This window comes from Cyrtonyx montezumae, unplaced genomic scaffold (genome assembly GCF_038088225.1).
Source record: "Cyrtonyx montezumae isolate F1298 unplaced genomic scaffold, pur_monq_1.0 scaffold_3, whole genome shotgun sequence".
NCBI lineage: Eukaryota > Metazoa > Chordata > Aves > Galliformes > Odontophoridae > Cyrtonyx > Cyrtonyx montezumae.
This window is the reverse complement of record NW_027072034.1, coordinates 72,892,126-72,905,463: the sequence shown is the minus strand read 5'-3', so window position 1 is coordinate 72,905,463 and position 13,338 is coordinate 72,892,126. Positions and strand designations below refer to the sequence as shown.

Here is a 13,338-nt window from a genome sequence, read left to right as displayed (position 1 = left end):
ACTATAACAATTGTCTGCATGCACAATAGCGTACATAGGCTCAGCAAGCAGACTTAGAGTGTGATTTCCTTAGATCTTTAATTCAACAATATGAGAGGAAGAAGAAGCTCAAAGGTGATGAAAGTAGTAAAAAAGAAACAGCTGAAGTAAGAGAGAATATGCAAGAAAGGCTCGGAAGAGACTAGGAGGGCAAGAGGACTCATACAGCAGTGAGCACTCAGGAAACCCAGAGGACAGGTAGGGAGCTGTAACAAAAGGCTGATAAGTGTCTATGAGCCCTACATTATGGAGGGGAAAAGCAGTGCCATGTACAGTAAGAAGAGATCACAGACATTAAGATCACTAAATTTTTAAGATTAGTAACAACATTTGCTTGTGGTCAATGAAGAGGAAAGAGTAGAAGGACTCCATGAAGAGGGAAAAATCTACATTGCCCAGATACCTACAAGGCCACATACCTACAGACAAGGTAACTAATAATGCAGAACAAGCAGAAAAGCCTCTTAAATGCATTCAATTCAAAGAGAAATGTTTTTCAGTCTTTCTTGTAAAAGGGTTGTGCTTATGCAATTGCCACATTACAAACCTGACACAGCCGCTTGCAGACCGTCCAAGCAGCCAGCTTGGAAATAGTTTCAGACAGCAGGAAAAGGTTTGTGGATAAAGTTGCTATCTGGCTGAATCCACCCATGCTAAGCCACATGAGAGGGGAAACAGTGAAAGGCACTGAGGCTTTGTCCAAACATGCAGCATATGAAGTATAGCAGACTAGCTCTGGAGCAGCTCCATGCAGGAGGAGCTTTCCTGTAACCTGAAACAGCACCAACTTAAAAAAATCATCAGTGCTAGGTTTTAAGCCCAGACACACCACACAGGGTTCTCCTTTCTGAGTCTTTGGGGTGCACTAGTGTCTCTATTCCAGACTTAACACTGCTGTGATGAGGGCAAGACAAGCTCTTTAGGAGAGGCTGAGATTTTCCAGGTGCTACAACTTCAAGAAAAATAAAATAAAATAAAATAAAATAAAATAAAATAAAATAAAATAAAATAAAATAAAATAAAATAAAATAAAATAAAATAAAATAAAATAAAATAAAATAAAATAAAGTAAAATAAAATAAAGTAAAATAAAATAATAAAATAAAACAAAACCAGCAAGATTCACTAGTCAGTAACTTAGCATAATGCTACAGTAAATGGTAATATATTTCAAAACATCTAATTGCTACCCAGTGAAGCCTACTGCACTGCAAACTGGAGTGGGACCATCAGTGGCCTTCAGCAATGACATACAACCATGCGACTAATTTAACAAAGATCTCTGCACTTAACTCATTCTAACTTTGCTAGGAGACTTAATTGAAAGTGTCCTCCTTTTATGAAAGCCTGGGAACTCAGTGTCCTGATATTTCTTTTGAGTTTCTATGTCTGTTTAAAATACTGTCTGTATTTATCTGGAACAAACAGTTTTAAGAAATGACTGGTCTTCATAAATGAGAATTTGGCTTTAAAAGAACAGTTTTAGTACTGTAGAGTTCTTCTTTTGCTCCAAGTCAACACCAGTGACACATCTGTAGCCTTCTTCCACAGAGTTTACAATAACGCGAAGTGTTTTGGGGGAAATACTTTGTGTCTCTAAAACATGAGTACTGACACTGAGCCAGAATCTTGCAGCAGATAATATTGAGCTCTGCTATTAGTCGAGATTACAAACATGTGAATTGGGATGATGAAAACCAGGTCCCTTAGCTGCCTTAAGGAATGTCACATTGAAGGAGGCCAATGGGCATTACTTGGGCAGTAAGATTTCAGCATCAACTCAGGGCCAGCACACCGCTTTCCTAAATAATCAAGAACCCTGACCTCTCTCAAACACCACCACTGCTGATTTCTCCAAACTTAATCTTCACAAAATGAACACCTACACAGCTTTCAGCTGTGAGTTCAGGAGGAACTCTGTTTTTTCTTGTGTGTCAAGCAGGATATATAGTCCTGTCAGCAACACCTCTCTGTCTGATGGGAGCCCTCTAGCAACAATTGCTGCCTGAAAACTTTGTTGATACAACCAGACATGAACTACTGCTGATAACTAAAATGCAAATGAAAGGCTTTTGGGGGAACAAAAAGGGTTATTTCTCTGAAATTATTCTTTGAATAGGTAAGTCACTGAAGAAGTTCTAGTTTAGGAATTTAGAGAGACAGAGCCAAGGGCTGATCTCTACCCCTAGTACAGTGATGCTGATGTCCTAGTCTACAGCTGACAGCAGCTGTGATCAAGATTGCAGTCAGGCTTGACTGAAGCGCATGGCTTCCCAAGTGTCTTTCAGCAGCTTGTACAACCAATATCTGTGATCTGTCCTTGAGCTCTTCATACTGCTAGCAAATGTCTCCATGGTTGAGAGGTGAGATAGTAGTACCGAAGAAGTGTATTAATAGCTATTGTAAGACATCATCCACTTACCCAGCACACCATCTGCATCAGCTGCTTGCACAGTGCTCTACTCCTGACCTGGGTTTTCCCCAGGATCATTCACAGCTTCCAGATGTTCCCCTCTTGGCTTCTGACTGTTGTTCCTGCTAGTCTGGGAACTGTATACAGTATGTGAATTACCCCAAGTTAATTGGTGGTGCCTCTCCACATGTACTTCTGGGTCTTATCTAAGGGAACTCTAGAAGGATGAGGGGGGTGCTAATGCAAGAACAACCATCAGAACCTCCCAGGCTGCCTGCAGAAAGCTGGGAAGTGATGCCATCTATGAGGCAGGTACATCTAGCCTACATGAGCCTAGTCTCTCCTCACCTGAGGCACAGGGGTGAGACAGCTGGGAAAATGGGGAATGTGTACATACTATCTGAGAGGGGTGTATACAATGCATGAACCATGGTTATCTGATAGAGGCTCCTGAGACGAACAGCTTCTTGTTGATTAAAACATGCTTTCCAGAAAATCATTATTTTAAACTATCTGAAACATACTGTGGCTTTAAGTAACTTTCATAGCACTGCAGCTGTAGACACAATGTGAGGCCACACTCTGCTCCCACCTACACAAATTGACACACTTGGGTAGCTGCTCTGAAGGAAATGAGCTGCCTTAATGGAACAGATGTAGGAAGCAGCTCAGCCCTATGAATTACCTTTCAACTGCTTTTCAGCTTGGTTTCTCCTTTGCTTGCTTCGTGTGGGGTGAGGAAAAGGCCTGTTTTTAGCAGAGGTCTGAAGACAAACTTCTACAGGAGGAGGAGGCTCAGATACAAGATGCTTCAGGTGAGATGAGGAAGGACAGCTCTTGGACTGATAGAGCTGTTTAAGATGACCTCTAAGCAGGTACATATTCAGTCTGCATTAATTGCCTAATCTGAAGCTATTCAGAAGGTCAACTTAGTAATCAAAGTAACTGAACTGTCAATGAAAGGACACAGAGAATGTGAAGAAGCAGCCATTCAAAATGCTTTGGTTAAAATATGTTAAGTAGATTGTGAGCCCTCCCAATTTAAACTTGATACTAGATACAGCCTGGTTGTAGCAGCACAGGGATTCAACTCTTCTCAATTTATCATGCCGGGAACAGAAAGTCAGAAGGGTAAATGAGCCTGCACAGGGCTCCTAACTGCTGCAGCTTCCAGGACTCATCAGTTAGAAGTGTGCTATCTTTGTAACACATTGCTATTAAATCAGGTCTACGTTGAATACAAGCAGAGCAGAGGAGGTTCATATTTATTTGGGCCAGGAATTTAGTCTAAAGAGATATGTAGATATGGAAGGGAGGAAAGTGATAGGAAGCATGCCATCAGCAGCCAACTTGAGGTGTGAATGCTAAGCTACATCCACAGAGATGTCTTTTTAGTGGGTCCCTGGAAAGCTCAGCGGCACCTGCTGCTCTAAGGAACTGGATTTGCTAGGCATCTCCCTTAGCAGTTGCCCTCCCTGTGGAGCTTGGAGGTCCTGAAGAGCTGACCCTAAGCTGGGCAAACAAATCCAGGTGGCTGCAGCTTGCAGTTGTGTTTGAAAATGTGTACCCACATTTTTCAAGTGCAGTCTGGATCAGCTGTAATGATACATTAGGAATTTAGTGATCTCCATTGGTGAATGATCATAATACATATCCTAAGGAGAATGTGCACAAGCAATCCCCAAGCTATAGCTTAGCCTTTGACGTGGATTCTTCTGTGATCTGAGAAAGATAATTGCTTCTGTTTCTGAGTTAACCAGATTATTAAGTTATCCCAGCAACACCATAAAAGAGAAACTCAACGTTTGTAGGCGCTTTGAAATACCCTACCCACACCAATGTTCTATTTCTTTCTCCTAGCAGCTGTCTGAAACTCTTACATGTTCTTTCTGTGACAAGAAGAGGGACTGATTTCCTTCAACCACAGACACAGTTTCTGCAGGTGGGGCACTGGCACCAGGTGTACAGGAAGCACAGGCTTACTGCCTGCACATTACTCAGTGAGTAAATCAGCTCAAGAGAGCTCTGGCCAGCACATCCCTGAGTTCACAGACCTTAATTTACAAGAGAATAATTCAGGATTTTTTAAATTGCAGAATAGATGCAGAATAAATACCACATACCAGCTGTGTTACTTGGTAGGTTTCCTTCCTGTAGGCTACAAAAAGACAAGGCTTCCAGTTTTGGCCTTTGAGAATCTACAGCCTGAACTGAAGCTAGCTACACTCTACTGGGTCAGAGTGTGAAGCTTCTATGGGATCAACCCTGTAGGATTGGACCATGAAATCCACACTTCTGAGCAATGCTGGGAAGGATCACATGCAGTCACGTGAGATCAGAACTGGAGCAGTGTGAGTGTGAGATGCCACTGCGGAGGTCAGGAGACAGGTGGGAGGGCAGAGTCAAATACTGTGAGTTCCATGCTCAGTGCATACAAAGGAGTAGGGGGACAAGGGCCAAGAAATCCAATGGTCTGGTTTGTGGGCAAAGGTTTCTTGAGTTATACGGAGTAGGACTTGAAGTTACATGAGATTAAAAGTCCCGACATTAGTGGAGAGGTCATTAGGAGATGAAAGAGCTATGCAGAGCAGAACTCAATATTACATAAGGTTAATAGTCCTGGCATTAGTGAAAAAAAAACAGTTGCATCGAGAATAGAGATGAAAGTGACAGTGCTAAAAGTGTTTCCTTTCTGCATGGGTGACCTGCCTGACTTGTTTCATTTCTGTGCCCTCATACCTCATACTCCAGAGCATTTACCGATCCATCCCTTTTCTTCCTCTCTGCTTTGTTTACAGACACCTGCTGTCTACAGGACTGGTGTGCACATGAGTACTTCCTTGCACTGACAGCCCCTGCACCTCTAATGGAACAAATAGCTTGAAACTGAAACTGGCAATGAAAACACTGGTTTTTCATGGAGGGATGGTGTTGACAACTCCATGCTCATTATAAATACTAGCAAGGAAACCAAGCTAAAGTACACACATATCACAAGTTAAATACACACTAGCTGCATGGCACAAGGGTTGAAATTCCTAGGAAACCTGGCACACAAGCTCAAGTGTGTGTATCTGAAGAGAGAGGAGAAACAAAGTGGACCGTTTTCATCCAAACTTACATCAGTGGAAAATGGTACTCAGCAGTAAGGTATTTCAAGAGGATTGACTTGAAAAAACCATTACTGCTGTTGCAGCTCACAGTTTTACAGGATAAAGAATTTCATTATTAGAACAGGAAAAAAAGAGTAACATTAGTTTCGTGCTTTACACATAACAGCTCCCAGAGTCTTACACTTTATTATGTCACTTTATTTTAACCTAAATTTCCAGAAGGCAAAAGTTTTCAGGGCTTTAACAATGTGACATAGCAGGAAGAAATCATAAATGCTTTTTGGTCCTGATGCTGGGTAGCCATTGACTCCTGCCAGCAGCTGTACACACAGAAGGACTGCAGAAGCAGCGCTGTTCTGCCCCTCTGGCTGCCCCATCAATACTACTGCTTGAATTCAACAGAATATAGCTATTGACATTAGCTTTTTATTACTCTCTCCAGTTAAATCACTCATGGAAAAAGAGGTTTCCTTTATGTTTGGATAACTATTCCAAATCCTGCTAGATCTCGCTGCTAGATCTTCCTGCTATTTGGTGAGATATACGTCTTCACTTTGATCCCATTATTCCTAGGCATACTGCTTTTCCAAAGCACTAAATGATCATTTCCCCTATTAAAGGGTTTAGATTCCTGTCTTCTGTCTGTCTGCACAGCCACCCTGACTTGTTTACCTCCATTCTTCTGAGTTAGCTTTTCTTCTCATTTGCATTTTTTGTGTAAAAACACAAAACTCTGAACAAATAATTGTTCTGCATCCACTTGTTACTGAGGCTTTCCAAACTGAACACATTACTTGCTGTTCTTGAAAAGCTGAGGTCTAATTGAGCACTAAATTTCTTGCCTTAAGAAGAAGTACGTAGCTTGGTTTCATGAGAAAGCATAAGGCAGAGGTATTAAATTTTGTGAAATGCTTCAGTATGCTCAGTAAAGTGGTATTTCCTGCCATAGCTACCAAATTGTACAGCACCACAATCTGAGCTATGGTCCAGTCATGCATGGTATTAAAAGCATGAGTTTCAGACATTTGAGATGAACAGAGGCACTGGTAAATCAATATCCTTTGCAGATTGGCTACCAGTCATCCACGCTGACCAAAACAGTGTGCATCTCATCACAAAGGGTGTGAGCAGGTTTATTTGCACAAGCACACAGGTTATGAAAAAGAGTTTACCACCTTGCTGTCTGTTGCATGGGCTTTGAGTTCTATTAAAATTTGATACTGAAGAACAGAAGAAAAATGACATGCATCTGTATGAGGTGTCTATTTAGCAAGTGAGGTTTGAGTCTTTGTTTGAGGAAGACTTGAAGAAGCTCCTTTTAGCAAGTGATGCGTTCCTATCTGACAGGAATTTGGTCTAATCTCTTCTCTCTCACAGGTGAAAACTTTTGGCACTAATGGGGCAGATAAGCCTTGTCTCTGTCAGTACATTACCAACACCCATAAACTGAGGAGAAGATACCGCAGAGGTATGCCTCAGACTTGACGCAAACGTAAAAGCATTTCTGGCATGAGACCATAGCTGGATATGCAAGTGGCTTGGATGAAGTGAAACATCTACATGAAACACCATAAGAACTAAGCACCAGGCCTCTGACAAGACCTAGCTGTGAAGCAACTGTACAGTGAGTCTGTAAAGTATCTTTGTACACAACAGATCTCATGTCTACAGATCAAATTCATCCTCGTCTATGTTGCGTTTCAAGATGCTGATGTCATATAATTGTCCATAAGGCATCAAAATCACAGAATCACAGAATTGTAGGGATTGGAAGGAACCTCTAGAGATCATGAGCCCAACCCCTCTGACAAAGCAGGCTCAGAAATAAGCTCTGTCTCTACCAGCTACAGGTAGCAGGAGTGCTTCACTTGCAAAATAAACAAGTCCTCCAAACAGCTTTTTTTTTTTTTTTTTTTTTCTGCTATCTAAGCTGCTATTCAAGATCCCAAAATGAGGTTATAGAGGAAAAAAAGCCACCCATCTAGAACTATTAACCAACTGCATGGAAATTGAGAGGAAAATCTCCCCTAGTTTGTATGAGATTTGTCAGTTCCTAGTTGAAAGCCAGCACAGCTTCCTGGCAAGACCTATGGCAGCTATCTGTAAAGCAGTTCTGATGTTTTCCCTGTTCTTCAGATAAGCAGATCCTGGGAATGTGCTAGAGAAGGTATGCATAATACGCTGCACAACAGTTATATGCCCTGCCAATTAGACTGTGGAGTACAGCTTTTCCAGAAAGCTTTCACCATGACTAAAGAAACTCAGACACGCCAAAGTTCAACTGGGGAGTAAGGGACAGGAAGGGTTCAGAAGAATCATACATTCTCCACTGGCACAAGAAAAGATTTGATTCTGCACACCGTTTACTCTGGGTCCCCTCTAAGAAAAAGTCAGGGTCACAGCACCCCCATGGGGTTCAGTTTTGTTCTTCCTGTCCCTCATGAGGGGGCTTCGACCAGTCACTCGATTGTGGAAGTCTGACAAAGTTGATCCTTTCCAGCTCTGCTGCAGACATGCTATTTACTGTCAGGCAGGTCCTAAACTTGTCCAGACCTAAGGAGTAAAATGGGGTCATATGATACCTCTCCTAATTTATTTAAATACTCTTTCCTTTATTGATGTAGGCTCTCTGCATTAATGTGTTATTTTTATGAGTTTGGGGAAAAGCATTGAAGATCAGTGCATTTGAGGTAAAAATGCTGTTAAGCAAAAAGAAAATTAAGAGAAGTGGAAAAGGAAGGTTTTTAACTTTTGCATTGAAAACCAAACAGAACAGCTTCCTGAGAAAGGGAAGTTGTTTCCTGGTAGAGCTAGCCATGGCATACTGCCTATACTTATCTTGAATACATGGCTTCAAGGGTGGAACTTGCTCAACCCAGCTTACCTTCACAGGGCTTACTGTCCTGCTGCTCTGGGGGCCATAAGGTACAGTTAGGATGCTAAAACTGGAAATGCGCTCTGTTGTGATGTTATGTTGACCACAACAAAAAGGAAAGAATGGCTTCTGACTTTGCATGTCTGAGGGAGCTGAGTTAGGAGGACGTGTTTGAGCCCAGAGAGGTTTCTGCAGGCTCCCAATGAGATGGGGAACAGAGGAGTCAGATACATTTTCTCTGGTCTGCTCTGCTCCTAGCTGGAGGATTCAGAGCAGTCTGAGGGCTTCTTCATCCAACAAATATAAGGCTATAGAAAACAGCAGTGGAACCATCACTCTCACTCCCTAGATGTCCCAGATGAGAACACTGTGGTGTAGAATGGAGAAATGACCAGTAAGTTGCACAGTAGAAAAGTGAGCAGAGAATTGCCTCTCCTCTGCTTGGCTAATGTAACGACAGGAAAAATGAAGATTCAGCAGGAGCTAATTGTAGAAGAGGCATGGGATTGAAGACAGCAAAGAAAGGTGTGAAGTCTGTTGGTAAGCACAAAGGAGAGAAGAGTCTTCCTGAAATAAAGCTACTTGCAGCATCTTCTCAACGAAGGGAACCCACTGCACCATGGGGAGCCAGCAAAGTGGAACTCCGGTTTGGATCGCTTCCCCTCATTTTGTGAGCAAAGTTCAAATGTCTCCGTGCTCCCAAGCTCCTACAGAGAGGCTGGGAAGAGGAATGCCATGACTGCTATTGAATATGAGCTGCAGAAAACCACGAGCACTGTCAGTGGATGCCTTAACTCACAACATTTTCAGTGATGTTTAATACAGCTATGGGAATGAAACATCTTGGACCAATTCTGAAAGTGTAAACTAACAAACCAACACAATCTTTTTTTTTTTTTTTACTGCAAGTACAAAGATTTAGTGGCTGCTTTATAGACTCCTGCAGTTAACAGACTGTTTGTGGTAGATTCACGATTTCAAGCTCATTTGATCAGGTTTACCACTGGAATGAAAAACAGTTCTGAAATCTACCTTGCATCAAGGAGCTGGGCCTTCGTAAAAACAAAACAAAACAAAATCTTGAACACCAGCAGACTCATAGAATTATGTGAACCGACAAGAACGAACTTTTGCTGCTCATTTTGTCTTGTTTTTGTAGGTTCTTAGAAAACAGGGTCTTCCTGCCAGAGACGTGATGGAAATCATCTGGCTAGGTCAGCCCTCCGCCCTTCTTTCCCTAATGCTGGTATCCTCATGTGTCCCACTAGAGCAAAGCACTTGCCACTTATGCCAGCAGCAAAGCACAGAGCAGCAGTGCATGCTACCAGTAAAGCAAAAAGGGAAATGACAGAACTTCTTGTTCCTGTCACACAGGACTATTACATGTTTTTTAAAGCAAAAACGGTAATGAGCCTCCATGTCCTGCTCACACTGCCTGAGAAAAGCTCTCAGGAAGAAATAGAACATTGGCAGTTGGAAACACAAGTCTTTGCTCTTCACTTTGTTTTGGTGTAATATCTCAACTTTGGTACATCAACCACCTTTTTTGAGGGTTGGGGCAAGGAGGGAAGAATCCTGATACTACTAAAAATATGTCTGGGGAGTTGAGGTCTTTTAAAGATAAGAATAGATGCAGAAATCTACAGCTGATCTGAAAACAAGATAGCACGAGAAAAGAGTGGGAAATAGAGGTAAAGGGTCAGAATCAAAAGGATGAAAGTCATAACTCAGAGAGGCTTACTGACAGTCAGACCCACTGTATGTGTGACTCGTGTCTCCTGAGAGGAAACAAAGGTCCATGCCTTATAACTCTAAAACACCCCTGTAGCAGACAACAGAAAATACTGAGAGGTGCAGTCCCATGTGTGTGTAGAGGATAAGAGATGGGTCAAAGCATCCTCAACAAGACAGAATATCTGTTTCAATCCTCATTTATTTTTTGCTCCATATGCTACTTCCTGTGCAGAACAGCAATAACAAATTAAGAGTTCAACAGCCCCTCTGAGACATGACAGGATACTACACAGTGAAAAAGTATGAAGCAAGCATTAATAGCTACTGATGCCGGCTTTGACAAACCTAAAAGCTCTCATAAAGCTATGTATTTGTCACGCCACATATCATCTATGCTGCATTGGTTTCAGCAGCGCTTGGTTCTTCTCCACACCAAAATTTTTTAGATAGTCTGTTGAGGACTTATCTTGTAACGAATGTGCCTGATCTTTAACCCTCGTCTGTAGGGCAGGCCGACACAGATAACAAGGACTGCGATGTTAACACCTGGGCGTTATCAGAACTGCCCAGCTGAGCTATGTGCTGGAAATCTTCAAAGAAAAAATTACAGTGGTGTCTGGCTTTGTTGCATGCTCCCCGCTGCTGGTGCCACACCAATGCACAAAGAAAAGGCTTTTCTGGGAAGATTAATACACAGTGTTTAGTAATATCTGAGTTTTGTTGAAAGAAATACCCAAAGTCCTCTTTCATCATTTGAGGTTTTGCCAGTGTTGTAATCACATTTCTATCTTCCATGCCCCTCCTAAACACAAACAATTTTTCCTCTGCCATTTGAAAGTGGTTTGAAAAGCTAGTGAATCCAATCTCACATGAGCAAAGTAAGCACTGTCAATCCCATTTCATATGAATGGGAAAGGAGACAAAGAGAGGTGAGCTACCTTGCCTAAGAGGCTGCTACACAAGAGAAGGTTTGAACTGAAAAGGCAGGGGACTCTCGTTCCTACTTCCACACCCCTGTCCATCAGCAGTGTGCCTGCCAAGAGACAAAAGCTCCTGTTCCCTAGAAGCACAAAGCACACAGCGTGAATAGTTGTGTGGCTGTGCTGTTCATTCACCTGGCCACAGCAACAGCTCTCAGGTTTGCTTTCCTGAACCAAAATGCTGCTGGTAATGAAAGCGAGACTGCAAGATCCACGTGGAACAGTGGGGACAAGTGGGTCTAAATGACAGCTGCTCTTCTATGTATCAGCTAAGAATCAACCCCAAGGAGTCCACTAATCCTGTACAGTTTGTTCACTTCTCCTTATGCACACAATTACACTGAATTTTCAAATCCCCATTTCAAAATTATTCCTATTAAAATGTAACTCATTTTCGCACCTCAGAGACTGACTACTAAAGTAAACGTCAGTCATTACCCTTTCACAGATGTAACTTCTCCCCATACTGTCCCCTCACCTCCAAATCTGAGCCTTATAAAACATTCTGAGGTCGATGGCGGAGGCTGGAATTGTGGGGACAGACATTTATCTGGACCTCAACAATAAGGCATTTTGAGCTGCCTTTAGTGAGAAATTGCTTTGCAAGGTGCAGCTAATGCAGATCTAGGAACAAGCCATAAGCAAGTGGAAATGAAAGTTTTCTTTACCTCCATGTCCTGCAAGAGAGAGGTGTCCTCAGGGCAATTTTCCTTCCCCACCCCTTTCCCTCTTATCAGTGGGAAAGCTTCAGCTGAGCCAGTGCAAAATCACGCTGCTCTCAAGGGTATGTAATATCCACGCTCCTGCTCAGCTTGAAAACTGACAGAGCCCAGTGAGTGGCCCTGCTCTACTAACAAGGAAGAAGGGCGGGTGGGTGAGAGGAAGGGAGGGAGGGGAGACGAGAGGAGAGGAGGGGAGGCAAGGCAATCAGAGTTTAAATTTAGACACAAATCTAAACAGATACTGTCCTTCCCAGAGAGCTGGACTCATAAGACAACAAGCAGCAAACTCTGCTGCTGTGCCCAAAATTGGGGACACCATGTGTGCATTTTCTCCCTCCCTTTCTATCTTCCTTTCATATTTCTATCACCTCGTTCATTTATTTATTTACTTATTTCTCTTCCTAGCCCACTTCTGCCTCTATTTCTCTCTTTTGCTGGCAGTTGTTCTCCAGCATCCCTGCCTCGGTCTCTCCCCTGTTCACTCTTCTCTTTCCGAAGTCTGCAGGGTCTTCTCTGTGTATTTGAGTCAGGTCTTTCTTTTTTTTTCCTTTAATCACAGTGTCCCTTCTCTTTTCCTCCAGTTTCAATTGCAGCAGAATTTCTTCACAGTAGTTTGAAAGGTGGAAAAGGAGCAGATATCAGGTGGCAATGCATTTGCACAGAAGAGATGGCTTTGGTACCTTGGTCTACAGCTGCGAGTCCCAGGCACAATATAAGCAGTACTAACATGCTGATGGGATACTCCCCAAAGGGAGATCTCGGTTTCACTGAGGAAGATGTTGTACAAAAGCAGCCACAAGCACAGTGTCCCCGTGCAAAGTGTCACTGGCTTGCTCTTTCCATTCCAAATTCACTTCTCACATTACTAGGACATAAACTGCAGGACGTTCTTCCCTCCTTTTGAAGGGAAGGGCAGACTTGTGCACTGGAAATGAGAAGATACGGTGGTGGTGATGCAAAAACTCATAAGGGAAAAACTAATCCTCAGGAATGTTTTGCTACAGTTTCCCTTTCCATTCAGACTGCAGTGTTGTAAACTATACATCTTGTTCCTGTTTTAGCAACAGTTTGCACATGCTCCATCTCAAGAATTTCAGTCCCCACCTCCTGAGAGCAGGGTGGTGCAGAGGAATTTGGAAACACCCCCTTTGTCTTCTGCTTGGCTTCCTTGCCTTTCAAGTGACACAATTTCATGTCATCATGTTGGGGGCAGAAGAGGTTTAAAGCATCTTTTCTGAAAATGATGCATAATTTTCCTTCACAGTGTTTCACAAATCTCTGCTGCCTACAGAGGAAAACCCTCCAGAATGGCTTTCAATGTAAACATCATCAAATCCCAGATTACTCACACCAATAAATTGTCTCAGTATAATTGTTTTTACATCATGCTTAACTTTTGCTGTACTGAATGCTGTAGGACTCTTGTAGCTCTTTAGAAAGCATAGGAATTAATAGATTTAAA

At 42.5% G+C, this 13,338-nt stretch overlaps 1 protein-coding gene across 1 annotated transcript in view; it reads right to left on the bottom strand.

Annotated features, from left to right (window-relative positions):
* RCSD1 (RCSD domain containing 1) overlaps positions 1 to 12,002 on the bottom strand; it is a 34,171-nt gene extending 22,169 nt beyond the window's left edge. Inside the window, exon 1 of the mRNA XM_065741876.1 lies at positions 11,823 to 12,002. Coding sequence (XP_065597948.1) covers positions 11,823 to 11,828 — 6 coding nt within the window. The 5' untranslated portion in view covers positions 11,829 to 12,002. The remainder of the gene's footprint in view (positions 1 to 11,822) is intronic.
* Positions 12,003 to 13,338: the final 1,336 nt, after the last annotated feature.